General features: G+C 50.9%; 1 protein-coding gene across 1 annotated transcript in view; it reads left to right on the forward strand.

Annotated features, from left to right (window-relative positions):
* The window catches only part of LOC115485198 (uncharacterized), a 2,106,330-nt gene that overhangs the window by 641,041 nt on the left and 1,446,203 nt on the right, over positions 1 to 19,086 (forward strand). Inside the window, 1 exon segment of the mRNA XM_050983901.1 lies at positions 4,675 to 4,704. Within this exon segment, the coding sequence (XP_050839858.1) occupies positions 4,675 to 4,704 (30 nt within the window).

Here is a 19,086-nt window from a genome sequence, read left to right on the forward strand (position 1 = left end):
AACAGCTGCCATTTTATTTACTACAGAATAAACTTTCCATCCTATTATACTGATAAGTGTGTACTTTGTATTTGCACCTGGAACGCCCCTCTGTGAAGCTTACTAAACTAACATTGTCAGTTTCATAGCTTGGAACAAAATTAACCTTCTCAAGTTGGAGCAGCTTCCCGGGATGGTGCCAAGGGGCAAAAAATGGCCCCGCCCCAGAGCCCTGTGAGCTCTCCCTCCTCTGTGCTCCTGCTGGGGAGCTGGCCTGTCCCTGTGGGGACACGGCACCAGCCCAAGCTCCCTGCTCACAGACGTGCACTGTTGTGCCACTATGAACAATCATGGCCGTAAAATGTTCAAGACTTTTCAAGTCACTGTGTTTACTGGCCTTATTTCACCTTTGTCTCCTAATCACAATAACCGGGACAGGTGTGCTGCTGTCTCGGCAGCGATCCTGGTCCCCGGCGGAGCCAACTCCGGCCTTTGATCCTCCAAAGTTACTCCTCTCAGGAAAACACGGTGTACTGCCCTTGCAAAACAAGCACACCCCTACGATTAGCCACTAATTACAGTGAAGCCAGTAGCAGCTCTGCTAAAGTTAAGTTGACTTTTTGTATATGACCATATTTTGCATGAGTTAAAGTTTCTGGCAATCAGGTTGCCTCATGTGAGAGCCTATAGACAAATGCGTTTTATGCCTATTATGGCATCTGTGTTGTAGCTAACAAAATCAGGGCAGCAATTCACAATTTTTGTTTCTCCTTCCAGCATTTCAAAAAAGATACAAGGACATCAACCATAATCCTATCCAGGCATCACTCAGTGTGGCTTATTCTGAGTCATTAAAGTCTTGACTTTACAAACTTAATGCAAACCACAGGAAAGCTACCAAAATGGGACCTTAAAGTAAATAAATCTGAATAGTCTCAGTCTGAACTTTGAATCAGATACCTTGCTCAGTCCAGGATCTCAGTCAAGATGGAAGCATCCCCACGTAACAAAAGAAAAGAAACAAAACTTGCTAGAAATTCTGAAGTAGGACTCTAGAAATATTTTAAAGTTTTTTGGAAATGTCTAACACAACTCATTAGAAAATGGGCATTTTCAAATCCATTTTCCAAAGTATCAGCTCTAGTTTCTTTTCTTTTGAAAGAACTTTGCTACATTATGGGGAATTAACACCTGACAAAAAAATCTCAGGGGTAGCAATAAAATAATGATAACTTAGCCTCCGGTTTATATTATATTACCAAAAATAATGAAAAAAATTGTGCCCCAGAGAGACTTGGGAAGATATTCGATACAGTAGAGCTGGGTGTGACATGAGAAGATAGATAGATTACACAGATAGGACTGAACCAGTTAAGAAACTTTTGGGTATTCAGCTATCCAGTGTAATATTCACTCTGCTGAGTGAGGGCTCTACAACGTCATAATGAGTTCATCTCATAAGAATCATTCCACCGCATGATTAACTTCTTACAAGTTATCTCCCTTCTGTGGTAATATTACATAAGGAGAGATGCTCAAGTGTGTTTTAAGGTTCGGAAGTGAAACAGATGAACCAATCTGCAGTGTTTAGCAGGAGGCCATATACTGGCCCCAGAATGAAGAATACTTGAATGCAGAGTTACATCCCTCATTAATCACTGTTCTTCTGTGGAAGCAACAGTATTTTTTAATCGTTGTTCCAGATTTCAGATACAGCCCATTCTGCCCATCACTACAAGTGAGTCAAGCTGTCTAATGGTTCTGTTATTTTCTACTACCAGGCATTACTGAGAGTCTGGGAAGTTCAGTATCAATTCATCTCTTGGCTGAGACATCAAACTAAGATTCTGAGCACCTTAATTGTTAATTTTAAAAAATCCCTCATAAGCTTTTCCCACAGCCAGTAGGTGCTCACCACAGTGTCCTGGACAAAAATTCCAGCTTTGCATAACTTATATTCTATTCGTATATAATATAATGATATGGAAATAATTATATTCTGGCCTGAAAATCCCCATGACAGTTTCCTCCTGGATGTAGGAGCCTGCTTGTTTTCCACCCCCCCCGTCTCAAGCTGTTTGTGCAAATGCGGCTGTCTGCTCAGAAATGTGAATCACAGGGACAGTGGCTGGTGTTTCCTGTTTGTTTGTGATTTTATGTCAATGCACCAATTGTTTGGAAATTTTAAAACAGTGCAAAAGGGCTTAGTCAGATTTCTTTCTTTCTTCACAAAAGGTCATATGTGTTTGCTAAAGACCATGAAAACTACCCTTGTTTTGAGAAAGCTGCAAAATAGTTTTGAAATCTTTGCATGCAGATTTTTTATGCCTTTCACCAACTGTGTTGCATTTGCATGGTAAGGTTTTGCATGGGAAGGGCTATAGGGTTTCTTCTGTAAGACACTGCCAGAAGCTTCCCCCACATTCAGCAGTCAGCTGGCTCCGAGACAGTCCAAGGACCCGGCCCACGGTGGGATTTAACCCCCCTCATCATTCTTGGCTTTCGATAAGTGATCATGGTGACAGGGATCCCCAAATTGCCCGGGCTTGCAGTGCCATCCCGAGGATGGTGGCCTCACCGCACATCCAGAGACGGGACTAAAAGGCCTAACCAACTAATTATGGATGTCATCGGGTCCCGGTTGTAAGCCTTCCTTAGGCCGGACCAGGAGTCTGTCAGGGAAAAGGGGACCCATATGGCTTCTTTCTGGTCTGGCAGAACCTGCTCTATCTTTGACTTCCCCCCCTGGGATTTTACTCATGAGGCCGCTGAGGTCCTTCTCCTGCATTCTTCATTCCTCATCATCATCCCGGTCGAGGGGTTCTTCCCGTGCATTTCCCACGTCTAGTGCTGTGTAGCTACAGCTCCATTGGTTTAGCTGCGCCTGGCGTTAAGGCTTACTATCTAGCTTGGCCTGTTTGTCTCCCTGCCCCCAGCTGCATCTGTTCTGCTGGCCACCCGTATCTAGCCCTGCCATAAGCGTATGCCAAGGCCCAGCTCAGTGCAAGAAGCTTGTGCATCTCTAGGGGGGGTCATCCTGGTACTTTCGCTTTCAGAGTATTTCCCACCCTCAACTGGGTCTGATGTGGATCAGGGGGAAATCCACCAGACTATAGGGGTCAGAGAATTCCTTGCAGGATTTTGGGGGCCCATATTCCTCCCCCATTGCCCCACACCCTTGATTTTTTCCACACCTGGGTCATATTCCTGAGTTCAGGATCATCATCACAGCCCGTATAGAATCTCAGCCCTCAGGCTAAGAATGCAGCAGACAGAGAGAGCAAGCTGACCAGAGTGAGATAGAAAGAGGGGCGCGTTAACAGGCAGGGAAAACTGAACATTTCTCCAAAAGCGATGCAACAGTTCAGAAGGCGAAGAAGGAAAGCAAAGGCTGAAGAGCCTCACCCCCTTCTCGCCTCTAACAATCGGGATGCAAACCAAGCATGACGCCATTCTCCCGTGAGCAGACCCCAGCCTGTTACAAACTTCTGGCAAGCGCTACCACCAAGCCCTGCAGGTACTACTACGCTGCTACTGGTCCACTGCCCCGCTGCTGTAAAGCTACGTAGTTAGAAGACAAGACAAGAGCTATTTCTTGATACGAAAACCAACCAAGGGACCATAGAGGTATTAAATCTCAAAAAACCTTAGGGGACCAAAATGCATGCACCTTTCGCCTCCCCACATAGACATTAGAATGCAAAAAGCATGTCTATATAACTGGCTTTTACCAACGAACAGAATAATGGTAACAATGCACTCAAGAACATGGGTCCTCCACCTTCTCCTCGAAGCCGCACGTTGGGGCCAAGGATTGTCGGGTTTTAGGGGCAAATTTTGGAGAGAAGCCGCCAAAAAAGGCTTCTCCACAAGGCAACCCACAGGCCCCTTCCCATTGGTCGCGGGAAGAATTCAAGTTCCTCGAGAAGAGGTGGAGAGAAGCCTGTTTTTATTGGACACAGCAGCAGCACCCCCCAGCACACAGCATGAACCAAGACCGGATTACAAAACCCACTCTTCCACTGCTCTGAGAGAGATGACAAGCTCGACAACGTCGCTCCTGAGGGTTTGCTCTGTTGTCAGTCCCTCCTGCGTCTGAGGCCAGACTGCTTGCAGCCACAAGGGTGTAACCTCGCTCTCGCGGTGTTCCGATCCCGTCAGGAGTTCAGTCAGCATGTCCAACGGGGGGGGGGGGGGGGGGAAGACAGTCCAGAAGAGGAATTTTGGTACTGTTTTATCCTAAAGGGAACCTAATGAGGAAAGGGGGGAGAAGAAGCAAGAGCAAACAAAGCAGAAGCAAAGCATCAGCAAAGAGCGAGAGCAAAAAGCAGGCAAAAAGTCATATAAGCCGCACGAATCATGCTCTGTTGGCTATTGTATGTCCCTCGCCGAGTAGCTGATAGGAGCCCAAACAAAACTCCCCCCTCACTCTCCGTCTTAAGGCACCGAACATAATACTCCACATAAATTAGCACACACAATGGGGGATAACAGTCACCCTGACACACGACGCATGCACCAAGGTGGTGAGGTCTTGTTCTCAGGAAACCGAGCGCGTTTGGCGTGGGGGGTCCATAGCTTATGGCTCGGAGAAAGCCTTCTAGCTCCAAAAACCGTAAAAATTCCGCATTTGTCATGCCGTTTGCCGAGGACCAACCTGACATAGGGCCCGTGCAAATTTGGAAGCGGGTTGAGAGTGCAAGTATGACCGTCCTGCAACACCGAGTAACTCCTATAGGCCTCCTTGGATAGGTCGTTTTCAAACCTGGACAAGGGACCATAATTAGTTTGTTTTTCCAGTGCGACTATTTGCGTACTCGGCATGCAAGCATGCTCGGCTCCTGAAATGCTGCATAGCGGCGCAAGATCCTCCCACGACCCTAAGACGCTAAGGCAAAACCGCAGTGCCACATCAGACTGGTTTGAGAGTGGCAGATGTACTAATCCTGAAACACAGGCAAGACCGAGAAACCTATCGCGGTTGGGTTGATTCCGTTGCTTGCCAGACGAAATTTGCAACAGCCGTTCCGTGTGGGGTGTTCCTTCCTTCTCGGGACCGAAGTGCGGGGGTAAAGAAGAGAGTGAAAACGGGAGAATATACGGGAGGGGAGGGGGCAAAGAAAGGAGGAATACCGGTCCGGGGAAACGGAAAAAAGAGGCCGGAGTTGGGTCGGACAACAACACGTGCCTGAAAAGTCCGCATTGTGCAGCTGACCGCTCCACACACATGGGTGGACCCTGAGAAAAGAAGCGTACACAAAGCAATGCATAAAGATTGCAAGGAGCCAAAATCGTCTATCCCGTACTACACGCTAGCGAGTCCATACCCAACACAGGTTACTGTTAAACTTCAAAAAAACACAAGTACTACAACTCACCGCACGTTCGTGGGTTGTTCAATGCTTACAAGCAGCCTCTCTCCTAAAAATTTTTCGCAATTGTTGCAGAGGCCGCCAGACGACTACAACCAGGTGAACTGCGCGGTTTAGATGCAGTACCGCTGCAACGGACACAGAGACAAACAAAAAAAAAATTTGTGATCTTTTTTTCGTCAAACGGCGTGGTTGAATTCAGCCGGGGGCTCGACCCTTCTGGCTCAAAAGATTCCCATGCGCAGATATCCTCCAAGACCAACTGGCAAAAAAAAAAAAAAACACAAAAAAAACCAATGCACAGTTGGGCTGGTTCAGCCGCGGCCACGTACCTCCTTCAATCTGAATCCTAGAACCATTTTGGTGAGCTATGTTTCCAGGGAAAAGGGGCAGTGTTTGTTGTTCCAGGGCTTGTGACTCGGAGCAGCCTTCTGGCTCCTGAAATTCTGCATTTTGCAGGATGCCTCCCAGGACCAAGCTGGCACAGTGCCAAATCAGGCTGGTTTGAGAGTGCCAAGTACCTCCTGAAAACTGACTCCAAGAACAAAGTTTGTTGAGTCTTGCTTCCAGGAAAAAGGTGCAGCGTTGCGTTGTTGTTCCAGGGCTTGTGGCTCAGAGCAGCCATCTGGCTCTTAAAATTCTGGATTGCGCAGGAGGCCTCCCAGGACCAAGCTGGCACCATTGCCAGCTCTGGCTGGATTGAGAGTGCCAAGTACCTGCTGCAAACTGACACCATGAACCAGATTTGGTGAGTCTTGTTTCTTCAGGAAAACGGGCGTTGTTGGTGTTCCCGGGCCTGTGGCTCAGAGCAGCCATCTGGCTCTTAAAATTCTGGATTGCGCAGGATGCCTCCCAGGACCAAGCTGGAACCATTGCCAGCTCTGGCTGGATTGAGAGTGCCAAGTACCTCCTGCAAACTGACTCCTAGAACTAGGGTTAGTGAGTTCTCCAAACCTGGGAAATGGGGCAAAGATTTTGTTCAAAGGCCTTTGGCTCAGAGCAGCCTTCTGGCTCCTAAAATTCTGCATTTTGCAGGATGCCTCCCAGGACCAAGCTGGCACAAGTGCCAACTTGGGCTGTTTGAGAGTGCCAAGTACCTCCTGCAAACTGACACCATGAACCAGGGTTGGTGAGTCTTGTTTCCAGGGGGAACGGGCGGCGTTGCGTTAGTGTTCCAGGGCTTGTGGCTCAGAGCAGCCGTCTGGCTCCTAAAATTCTGCATTGCGCAGGATGCCTCCCAGGACCAAGCTGGCACAAGTGCCAACTTGGGCTTGTTTGAGAGTGCCAAGTACCTCCTGAAAACTGACTCCTAGAACTAGGGTTAGTGAGTTCTCCAAACCTGGGAAATGGGGCAAAGATTTTGCTCCAGGGCCTGTGGTGCAGAGCAGCCTTCTGGCTCCTAAAATTCTGCATTGTGCAGGATGCCTCCCAGGACAAAGCTGGAACCTTTACAAATTCTGGCTGGATTGAGAGTGCCAAGTACCTCCTAAAAACTGACACCTAGAACCAGGGTTGGTGAGTCTTGTTTCCATGGAAAACGGGCAGCGTTGCGTTGGTGTTCCAGGGCTTGTGGCTCAGAGCAGCCTTCTGGCTCCTAAAATTCCGCATTGTGCAGGATGCCACACAGGACCAAGCTGGCACCAGTGCCAACTCTGGCTGGATTGAGAGTGCCAAGTATCTCCCGCAAACTGACACCATGAACCAGGGTTATTGAGATTTTTTCCTGGGAAAACGGGCAGCGTTTCGTTGGTCTTCCAGGGCCTGTGGCTCAGAGCAGCCTTCTGGCTCCTAAAATTTAGCATTGTGCAGGATGCCTTCCAGAACTCAGCTGGAACAAGTGGAAACTTGGGCTGGTTTGAGAGTGCCAAGTACCTCCTTCAATCTGACACCATGAACCAGGGTTGGTGAGTCTTGTTTCTTCAGGAAAACCGGCAGCGTTGCGTGGGTGTTCCAGAGCTTATGGCTCGGAGAAGCCTTCTAGCTCCTAAAATTCCGCATTGTGCAGGATGCCTCCCAGGACCAAGCTGGCACCCGTGCAAATTTGGGCTGGTTTGAGAGTGCCAAGTACCTCCTGAAAACTGACTCCTAGAACTAGGGTAGGTGAGTTTTCCAAACCTGGGAAATGGGACAAAGATTTTGTTCCAGGGCTTGGTACTCGGAGCAGCATTCTGGCTCCTGAAATTCTGCATTGTGCAGGATGCCTCCCACGACCAAGCTGGCACCAGTGCCACATCAGACTGGTTTGAGAGTGCCAAGTACTTCCTGAAAACTGACACCTAGAACCAGGGTTGGTGAGTCTTGCTTCCAGGAAAAGTTGCAGCGTTGCGTTGGTGTTCCAGGGCTTGTGGCTCGGAGCAGCCTTCTGGCTCCTAAAATTCCGCATTGTGCAGGATGCCACACAGGACCAAGGTGGCACCCGTGCAAATTTGGCTGGTTTGAGAGTGCCAAGTTCCTCCTGAAAACTGAAGCCATGAACCAGGGTTGGTGAGTCTTGTTTCCTGTCAAAACGGGCAGCGTTGCGTTGGTGTTCAAGGGCTTGTGGATCAGAGCAGCCTTCTGGCTCCTAAAATTCTGCATTTTGCAGGATGCCTCCCAGGACTAAGCTGGCACAAGTGCCAACTTGGGCTTGTTTGAGAGTGCCAAGTACCTCCTGCAAACTTACACCATGAACCAGGGTTTGTGAGTCCTGTTTCCAGGGGGAACGGGCGGCGTTGCGTTAGTGTTCCAGGGCTTGTGGCACAGAGCAGCCGTCTGGCTCCTAAAATTCTGCATTGTGCAGGATGCCTCCCAGGAACAAGCTGGCACCAGTGCCAACTCTGGCTGGATTTGATAGTGCCAAGTACCTCCTGAAAACTGACTCCTAGAACTAGGGTTAGTGAGTTTTCCAAACCTGGGAAATGTGGCAAAGTTTGTGTTCCAGGGCTTGTGGCACAGAGCAGCCGTCTGGCTCCTAAAATTCTGCATTGTGCAGGATGCCTCCCAGGAACAAGCTGGCACCAGTGCCAACTCTGGCTGGATTGAGAGTGCCATGTACCTCCTAAAAACTGACACCTAGAACCAGGGTTGGTGAGTCTTTTTTCCAGGGAAAACGGGCAGCGTTGCGTTGGTGTTCCAGGGCTTGTGCCTCGGAGCAGCCTTCTGGCTCCTAAAATTCCGCATTGTGCAGGATGCCACACAGGACCAAGCTGGCACCAGTGCCAACTCTGGCTGGATTGAGAGTGCCAAGTATCTCCCGCAAACTGACACCATGAACCAGGGTTATTGAGATTTTTTCCTGGGAAAACGGGCAGCGTTTCGTTGGTCTTCCAGGGCCTGTGGCTCAGAGCAGCCTTCTGGCTCCTAAAATTTAGCATTGTGCAGGATGCCTTCCAGAACTCAGCTGGAACAAGTGGAAACTTGGGCTGGTTTGAGAGTGCCAAAGTACCTCCTTCAATCTGACACCATGAACCAGGGTTGGTGAGTCTTGTTTCTTCAGAAAACCGGCAGCGTTGCGTGGGTGTTCCAGAGCTTATGGCTCGGAGAAGCCTTCTAGCTCCTAAAATTCCGCATTGTGCAGGATGCCTCCCAGGACCAAGCTGGCACCCGTGCAAATTTGGGCTGGTTTGAGAGTGCCAAGTACCTCCTGAAAACTGACTCCTAGAACTAGGGTAGGTGAGTTTTCCAAACCTGGGAAATGGGACAAAGATTTTGTTCCAGGGCTTGGTACTCGGAGCAGCATTCTGGCTCCTGAAATTCTGCATTGTGCAGGATGCCTCCCACGACCAAGCTGGCACCAGTGCCACATCAGACTGAGTTTGAGAGTGCCAAGTACTTCCTGAAAACTGACACCTAGAACCAGGGTTGGTGAGTCTTGCTTCCAGGAAAAAGTTGCAGCGTTGCGTTGGTGTTCCAGGGCTTGTGGCTCGAGCAGCCTTCTGGCTCCTAAAATTCCTCATTGTGCAGGATGCCACCACAGGACCAAGGTGGCACCCGTGCAAATTTGGGCTGGTTTGAGAGTGCCAAGTTCCTCCTGACAACTGAAGCCATGAACCAGGGTTGGTGAGTCTTGTTTCCTGTCAAAACGGGCAGCGTTGCGTTGGTGTTCAAGGGCTTGTGGATCAGAGCAGCCTTCTGGCTCCTAAAATTCTGCATTGTGCAGGATGCCTTCCAGGACTAAGCTGACACCAGTGCCAACTTGGGCTTGTTTGAGAGTGCCAAGTACCTCCTGCAAACTGACACCATGAACCAGTGTTGGTGAGTCTTGTTTCCAGGGGAACGGGCGGCGTTGCGTTAGTTGTTCCAGGGCTTGTGGCTCAGAGCAGCCGTCTGGCTCCTAAAATTCTGCATTGCGCAGGATGCCTCCCAGTACCAAGCTGGCACCAGTGCCAACTTGGGCTTGTTTGAGAGTGCCAAGTACCCTCCTGAAAACTGACTCCTAGAACAGGGTTAGTGAGTTTTCCAACCTGGGAAATGTGGCAAGATTTTGTGTTCCAGGGCCTGTGGCTCAGAGCAGCCTTCTGGCTCCTAAAATTCTGCATTGTGCAGGATGCCCCAGGAACAAGCTGGCACCAGTGCCAACTCTGGCTGGATTGAGAGTGCCAAGTACCTCCTAAAACTGACACCTAGAACCAGGGTTGCTGAGTCTTTTTTCCAGGGAAAACGGCAGCGTTTGCGTTGGTGTTCCAGGGCTTGTGCCTCGAGCAGCCTTCTGGCTCCTAAAATTCCGCATGTGCAGGATGCCACACAGGACCAAGCTGGCACCAGTGCCAACTCTGGCTGGATTGAGAGTGCCAAGTATCTCCCGCAAACTGACACCATGAACCAGGGTTGTTGAGATTTTTTCCTGGGAAAACGGGCAGCGTTTCGTTGGTCTTCCAGGGCCTGTGGCTCAGAGCAGCCTTCTGGCTCCTAAAATTTAGCATTGTGCAGGATGCCTTCCAGAACTCAGCTGGAACAAGTGGAAACTTGGGCTGGTTTGAGAGTGCCAAGTACCTCCTTCAATCTGACACCATGAACCAAGGTTGGTGAGTCTTGTTTCTTCAGGAAAACCGGCAGCGTTGCGTGGGTGTTCCAGAGCTTATGGCTCGGAGAAGCCTTCTAGCTCCTAAAATTCCGCATTGTGCAGGATGCCTCCCAGGACCAAGCTGGCACCCGTGCAAATTTGGGCTGGTTTGAGAGTGCCAAGTACCTCCTGAAAACTGACTCCTAGAACTAGGGTAGGTGAGTTTTCCAAACCTGGGAAATGGGACAAAGATTTTGTTCCAGGGCTTGGTACTCGGAGCAGCATTCTGGCTCCTGAAATTCTGCATTGCGCAGGATGCCTCCCACGACCAAGCTGGCACCAGTGCCACATCAGACTGGTTTGAGAGTGCCAAGTACCTCCTGAAAACTGACTCCTAGAACTAGGGCTGGTGAGTCTTGCTTCCAGGAAAAAGTTGCAGCGTTGCGTTGGTGTTCCAGGGCCTGTGGCTCAGAGCAGCCTTCTGGCTCCTAAAATTTAGCATTGTGCAGGATGCCTTCCAGAACTCAGCTGGAACAAGTGGAAACTTGGGCTGGTTTGAGAGTGCCAAGTACCTCCTTCAATCTGACACCATGAACCAAGGTTGGTGAGTCTTGTTTCTTCAGGAAAACCGGCAGCGTTGCGTGGGTGTTCCAGAGCTTATGGCTCGGAGAAGCCTTCTAGCTCCTAAAATTCCGCATTGTGCAGGATGCCTCCCAGGACCAAGCTGGCACCCGTGCAAATTTGGGCTGGTTTGAGAGTGCCAAGTACCTCCTGAAAACTGACTCCTAGAACTAGGGCTGGTGATTTTTACAAACCTGGGAAATGGGGCAAAGTTTTTGTTCCAGGGCCTGGTACTCGGAGCAGCATTCTGGCTCCTGAAATTCTGCATTGCGCAGGATGCCTCCCACGACCAAGCTGGCACCAGTGCCACATCAGACTGGTTTGAGAGTGCCAAGTACTTCCTGAAAACTGACACCAAGAACCAGGGTTGGTGAGTCTTGCTTCCAGGAAAAAGTTGCAGCGTTCCGTTGGTGTTCCAGGGCTTGTGGCTCGGAGCAGCCTTCTGGCTCCTAAAATTCCTCATTGTGCAGGATGCCACACAGGACCAAGGTGGCACCCGTGCAAATTTGGCTGGTTTGAGAGTGCCAAGTTCCTCCTGAAAACTGAAGCCATGAACCAGGGTTGGTGAGTCTTGTTTCCTGTCAAAACGGGCAGCGTTGCGTTGGTGTTCAAGGGCTTGTGGATCAGAGCAGCCTTCTGGCTCCTAAAATTCTGCATTGTGCAGGATGCCTTCCAGGACTAAGCTGGCACAAGTGCCACCTTGGGCTTGTTTGTGAGTGCCAAGTACCTCCTGCAAACTGACACCATGAACCAGGGTTGTTGAGTCTTGTTTCCAGGGGAAACGGGCGGCGTTGCGTTAGTGTTCCAGGGCTTGTGGCTCAGAGCAGCCGTCTGGCTCCTAAAATTCTGCATTGCGCAGGATGCCTCCCAGTACCAAGCTGGCACCAGTGCCAACTTGGGCTTGTTTGATAGTGCCAAGTACCTCCTGAAAACTGACTCCTAGAACTAGGGTTAGTGAGTTTTCCAAACCTGGGAAATGGGGCAAAGATTTTGTTCCAGGGCCTGTGGCTCAGAGCAGCCTTCTGGCTCCTAAAATTCTGCATTGTGCAGGATGCCTCCCAGGAACAAGCTGGCACCAGTGCCAACTCTGGCTGGATTGAGAGTGCCAAGTACCTCCTAAAACTGACACCTAGAACCAGGGTTGCTGAGTCTTTTTTCCAGGGAAAACGGGCAGCGTTGCGTTGGTGTTCCAGGGCTTGTGCCTCGGAGCAGCCTTCTGGCTCCTAAAATTCCGCATTGTGCAGGATGCCACCAGGACCAAGCTGGCACCAGTGCCAACTCTGGCTGGATTGAGAGTGCCAAGTATCTCCCGCAAACTGACACCATGAACCAGGGTTATTGAGATTTTTTCCTGGGAAACGGGCAGCGTTTCGTTGGTCTTCCAGGGCCTGTGGCTCAGAGCAGCCTTCTGGCTCCTAAAATTTAGCATTGTGCAGGATGCCTTCCAGAACTCAGCTGGAACAAGTGGAAACTTGGGCTGGTTTGAGAGTGCCAAGTACCTCCTTCAATCTGACACCATGAACCAGGGTTGGTGAGTCTTGTTTCTTCAGGAAAACCGGCAGCGTTGCGTGGGTGTTCCAGAGCTTATGGCTCGGAGAAGCCTTCTAGCTCCTAAAATTCCGCATTGTGCAGGATGCCTCCCAGGACCAAGCTGGCACCCGTGCCAACTTGGGCTGGTTTGAGAGTGCCAAGTACCTCCTGCAAACTGACTCCTAGAACTAGGGTAGGTGAGTTTTCCAAACCTGGGAAATGGGACAAAGATTTTGTTCCAGGGCTTGGTACTCGGAGCAGCATTCTGGCTCCTGAAATTCTGCATTGCGCAGGATGCCTCCCACGACCAAGCTGGCACCAGTGCCACATCAGACTGGTTTGAGAGTGCCAAGTACTTCCTGAAAACTGACACCAAGAACCAGGGTTGGTGAGTCTTGCTTCCAGGAAAAAGTTGCAGCGTTGCGTTGGTGTTCCAGGGCTTGTGGCTCAAAGCAGCCTTCTGGCTCCTAAAATTCTGCATTGTGCAGGATGCCACACAGGACCAAGGTGGCACCCGTGCAAATTTGGGCTGGTTTGAGAGTGCCAAGTTCCTCCTGAAAACTGACGCCATGAACCAGGGTTGGTGAGTCTTGTTTCCTGTCAAAACGGGCAGCGTTGCGTTGGTGTTCAAGGGCTTGTGGATCAGAGCAGCCTTCTGGCTCCTAAAATTCTGCATTGTGCAGGATGCCTTCCAGGACTAAGCTGACACCAGTGGAAACTTTGGCTGGTTTGAGAGTGCCAAGTACCTCCTGCAAACTGACCCATAGGACCAGATTTGGTGAGTCTTGTTTCTTCAGGAAAACGGGCGTTGTTGATATTCCAGGGCCTGTGGCTCTGAGCAGCCTTCTGGCTCAAAAAATTCCGCATTGCGCAGGATGCCTCCAAGGACCAAGCTGGCACCAATGCCCATTTGGGCTGGTTTGAGCGTGCCAAGTACCTCCTTCAATCTGAATCCTAGAACCAGGTTTGGTGAGCTATGTTTCCAGGGAAAAGGGGCAGTGTTTGTTGTTCCAGGGCTTGTGACTCGGAGGAGCCTACTGGCTCCTAAAATTCCGCATTGTGCAGGAGGCCTCCCAGGCCCAAGCTGGCACCAGTGCCAAATTGGGCTGGTTTGAGGGTGCCAAGTACCTCCTGCAAACTGACTCCAAGAACCAAGGTTGTTGAGTCTTGCTTCCAGGAAAAAGGTGCAGCGTTGCGTTGTTGTTCCAGGGCTTGTGTCTCAGAGCAGCCTTCTGGCTCCTAAAATTCAGGATTGTGCAGGATGTCTTCCAGGACTAAGCTGACACCAGTGGAAACTTTGGCTGGTTTGAGAGTGCCAAGTACCTCCTGCAAACTGACACCATGAACCAGATTTGGTGAGTCTTGTTTCTTCAGGAAAACGGGCGTTGTTGGTGTTCCCGGGCCTGTGGCTCTGAGCAGCCTTCTGGCTCAAAAAATTCCGCATTGCGCAGGATGCCTCCAAGGACCAAGCTGGCACCAGTGCCAACTCTGGCTGGTTTGAGAGTGCCAAGTACCTCCTGCAAACTGACTCCTAGTTCTAGGAGTCAGTTTGCAGGAGGTACTTGGCACTCTCAAACCAGCCAGAGTTGGCACTGGTGCCAGCTTGGTCCTTGGAGGCATCCTGCGCAATGCGGAATTTTTTGAGCCAGAAGGCTGCTCAGAGCCACAGGCCCGGGAACACCAACAACGCCCGTTTTCCTGAAGAACAAGACTCACCAAATCTGGTTCATGGTGTCAGTTTGCAGGAGGTACTTGGCACTCTCAAACCAGCCAAAGTTTCCACTGGTGTCAGCTTAGTCCTGGAAGACATCCTGCACAATCCTGAATTTTAGGAGCCAGAAGGCTGCTCTGAGACACAAGCCCTGGAACAACAACGCAACGCTGCACCTTTTTCCTGGAAGCAAGACTCAACAACCTTGGTTCTTGGAGTCAGTTTGCAGGAGGTACTTGGCACCCTCAAACCAGCCCAATTTGGCACTGGTGCCAGCTTGGGCCTGGGAGGCCTCCTGCACAATGCGGAATTTTAGGAGCCAGTAGGCTCCTCCGAGTCACAAGCCCTGGAACAACAAACACTGCCCCTTTTCCCTGGAAACATAGCTCACCAAACCTGGTTCTAGGATTCAGATTGAAGGAGGTACTTGGCACGCTGAAACCAGCCCAAATGTGCATTGGTGCCAGCTTGGTCCTTGGAGGCATCCTGCGCAATGCGGAATTTTTGGAGCCAGAAGGCTGCTCAGAGCCACAGGCCCTGGAATATCAACAACGCCCGTTTCCTGAAGAAACAAGACTCACCAAATCTGGTCCTATGGGTCAGTTTGCAGGAGGTACTTGGCACTCTCAAACCAGCCAAAGTTTCCACTGGTGTCAGCTTAGTCCTGGAAGGCATCCTGCACAATGCAGAATTTTAGGAGCCAGAAGGCTGCTCTGATCCACAAGCCCTTGAACTCCAACGCAACGCTGCCCGTTTTGACAGGAAACAAGACTCACCAACCCTGGTTCATGGCGTCAGTTTTCAGGAGGAACTTGGCACTCTCAAACCAGCCCAAATTTGCACGGGTGCCACCTTGGTCCTGTGTGGCATCCTGCACAATGCGGAATTTTAGGAGCCAGAAGGCTGCTCCGAGCCACAAGCCCTGGAACACCAACGGAACGCTGCAACTTTTTCCTGGAAGCAAGACTCACCAACCCTGGTTCTTGGTGTCAGTTTTCAGGAAGTACTTGGCACTCTCAAACCAGTCTGATGTGGCACTGGTGCCAGCTTGGTCGTGGGAGGCATCCTGCGCAATGCAGAATTTCAGGAGCCAGAATGCTGCTCCGAGTACCAAGCCCTGGAACAAATCTTTGTCCCATTTCCCAGGTTTGGAAAACTCACCTACCCTAGTTCTAGGAGTCAGTTTTCAGGAGGTACTTGGCACTCTCAAACCAGCCCAAATTTGCACGGGTGCCAGCTTGGTCCTGGGAGGCATCCTGCACAATGCGGAATTTTAGGAGCTAGAAGGCTTCTCCGAGCCATAAGCTCTGGAACACCCACGCAACGCTGCCGGTTTTCCTGAAGAAACAAGACTCACCAACCCTGGTTCATGGTGTCAGATTGAAGGAGGTACTTGGCACTCTCAAACCAGCCCAAGTTTCCACTTGTTCCAGCTGAGTTCTGGAAGGCATCCTGCACAATGCTAAATTTTAGGAGCCAGAAGGCTGCTCTGAGCCACAGGCCCTGGAAGACCAACGAAACGCTGCCCGTTTTCCCAGGAAAAAATCTCAATAACCCTGGTTCATGGTGTCAGTTTGCGGGAGATACTTGGCACTCTCAATCCAGCCAGAGTTGGCACTGGTGCCAGCTTGGTCCTGTGTGGCATCCTGCACAATGCGGAATTTTAGGAGCCAGAAGGCTGCTCCGAGGCACAAGCCCTGGAACACCAACGCAACGCTGCCCGTTTTCCCTGGAAAAAAGACTCACCAACCCTGGTTCTAGGTGTCAGTTTTTAGGAGGTACATGGCACTCTCAATCCAGCCAGAGTTGGCACTGGTGCCAGCTTGTTCCTGGGAGGCATCCTGCGCAATGCAGAATTTTAGGAGCCAGAAGGCTGCTCTGAACCACAGGCCCTGGAACAAAATCTTTGCCACATTTCCCAGGTTTGGAAAACTCACTAACCCTAGTTCTAGGAGTCAGTTTTCAGGAGGTTCTTGGCACTCTCAAACAAGCCCAAGTTGGCACTGGTGCCAGCTTGGTACTGGGAGGCATCCTGCGCAATGCAGAATTTTAGGAGCCAGACGGCTGCTCTGAGCCACAAGCCCTGGAACACTAACGCAACGCCGCCCGTTTCCCCTGGAAACAAGACTCAACAACCCTGGTTCTAGGTGTCAGTTTGCAGGAGGTACTTGGCACTCTCAAACAAGCCCAAGTTGGCACTTGTGCCAGCTTGGTCCTGGGAGGCATCCTGCAAAATGCAGAATTTTAGGAGCCAGAAGGCTGCTCTGATCCACAAGCCCTTGAACACCAACGCAACGCTGCCCGTTTTGACAGGAAACAAGACTCACCAACCCTGGTTCATGGCGTCAGTTTTCAGGAGGAACTTGGCACTCTCAAACCAGCCCAAATTTGCACGGGTGCCACCTTGGTCCTGTGTGGCATCCTGCACAATGAGGAATTTTAGGAGCCAGAAGGCTGCTCCGAGCCACAAGCCCTGGAACACCAACGCAACGCTGCAACTTTTTCCTGGAAGCAAGACTCACCAACCCTGGTTCTAGGTGTCAGTTTTCAGGAAGTACTTGGCACTCTCAAACCAGTCTGATGTGGCACTGGTGCCAGCTTGGTCGTGGGAGGCATCCTGCACAATGCAGAATTTCAGGAGCCAGAATGCTGCTCCGAGTACCAAGCCCTGGAACAAATCTTTGTCCCATTTCCCAGGTTTGGAAAACTCACCTACCCTAGTTCTAGGAGTCAGTTTTCAGGAGGTACTTGGCACTCTCAAACCAGCCCAAATTTGCACGGGTGCCAGCTTGGTCCTGGGAGGCATCCTGCACAATGCGGAATTTTAGGAGCTAGAAGGCTTCTCCGAGCCATAAGCTCTGGAACACCCACGCAACGCTGCCGGTTTTCCTGAAGAAACAAGACTCACCAACCCTGGTTCATGGTGTCAGATTGAAGGAGGTACTTGGCACTCTCAAACCAGCCCAAGTTTCCACTTGTTCCAGCTGAGTTCTGGAAGGCATCCTGCACAATGCTAAATTTTAGGAGCCAGAAGGCTGCTCTGAGCCACAGGCCCTGGAAGACCAACGCAACGCTGCCCGTTTTCCCAGGAAAAAATCTCAATAACCCTGGTTCATGGTGTCAGTTTGCGGGAGATACTTGGCACTCTCAATCCAGCCAGAGTTGGCACTGGTGCCAGCTTGGTCCTGGGAGGCATCCTGCACAATGCGGAATTTTAGGAGCCAGAAGGCTGCTCCGAGCCAAGCCCTGGAACACAACGCAACGCTGCCCGTTTTCCCTGGAAAAAAGACTCACCAACCCTGGTTCTAGGTGTCAGTTTTTAGGAGGTACTTGGCACTCTCAACCAGCCAGAGTTGGCACTGGTGCCAGCTTGGTCCTGGGAGGCATCCTGCACAATGCGGAATTTTAGGAGCCAGAAGGCTGCTCTGAGCCACAAGCCCTGGAACACCAACAACGCTGCCCGTTTTCCAGTGGAACAAGACTCACCAACCCTGGTTCTGGTGTCAGTTTTCAGGAGGTACTTGGCACTCTCAAACCAGCCCAAGTTGGCACTGGTGCCAGCTTGGTCCTGGGAGGCATCCTGCGCAATGCGAGAATTTTAGGAGCCAGAAGGCTGCTCTGAGCCACAAGCCCTGGAACACAACGCAACGCTGCCCTTTTCCCTGGAACAAGACTCACCAACCCTGGTTCTATGGTGTCAGTTTGCAGGAGGTACTTGGCACTCTCAAACCAGTCTGATGTGGCACTGGTGCCAGCTTGGTCCTGGGAGGCATCCTGCACAATGCAGAATTTTAGGAGCCAGAAGGCTGCTCCGGCACCAAGGCCCTGGACAAATCTTTGCCCCATTTCCCAGGTTTGGAAAACTCACCTAACCCTAGTTCTAGGAGTCAGTTTGCAGGAGGTACTTGGCACTCTCAACCAGCCAAGTTGGCACTGGTGCCAGCTTGGTCCTGGGAGGCATCCTGCCAATGCGGAATTTTAGGAGCAGAAGGCTGCTCGAGCCACAGGCCCGGAACACCAACGCAACGCTGCCGGTTTTCCTGAAGAAACAAGACTCACCAACCCTGGTTCATGGTGTCAGATTGCAGGAGGTACTTGGCACTCTCAAACCAGCCCAAGTTTCCACTGGTGTCCAGCTGAGTTCTGGAAGGCATCCTGCCAATGCTAAATTTTAGGAGCCAGAAGGCTGCTCTGAGACACAAGCCCTGGAAGACCAACGCAAACGCTGCCCTTTTCCCTGGAAACAAACTCAACAACCCTGGTTCATGGAGTCAGTTTGCAGGAGGATACTTGGCACCCTCAACCAGCCAAGTTGGCACTGGTGCCAGCTTGGCCTGGAGGCATCCTGCACAATGCGGAATTTTAGGAGCCAGAAGGCTGCTCCGAGTCACAAGCCCTGGACACCAACGAACGCTGCCCGTTTTCCCTGGAAAAGACTCACCAAACCTGGTTCTAGGTGTCAGTTTTCAGGAGGTACTTGGCACTCTCAAACCAGCCCAAGTTGGTCTGCTGCCAGCTTTGTCCTGGGAGGCATCCAGCAAAATGCTGAATTTTAGGAGCCAGAAGGCTGCTCTGAGCCACAAGCCCTGGAACACCAACGCAACGCTGCCCGTTTTCCTGGAAACAAGACTCACCAACCCTGGTTCATGGTGTCAGTTTGCAGGAGGTACTTGGCACTGTCAATCCAGCCAGAATTTGTAAAGGTTCCAGCTTTGTCCTGGGAGTCATCCTGCAAAATGCAGAATTTTAGGAGCCAGAATGCTGCTCTGACCACAGGCCCTGGAACAAAATCTTTGCCCCATTTCCCAGGTTTTGAAAACTCACTAACCCTAGTTCTAGGAGTCAGTTTGCAGGAGGTAATTGGCACTCTCAAACCAGCCAGAGTTGGCACT

The sequence above is a fragment of the Serinus canaria genome, chromosome 25 (assembly GCF_022539315.1).
Source record: "Serinus canaria isolate serCan28SL12 chromosome 25, serCan2020, whole genome shotgun sequence".
Classification (NCBI taxonomy): domain Eukaryota; kingdom Metazoa; phylum Chordata; class Aves; order Passeriformes; family Fringillidae; genus Serinus; species Serinus canaria.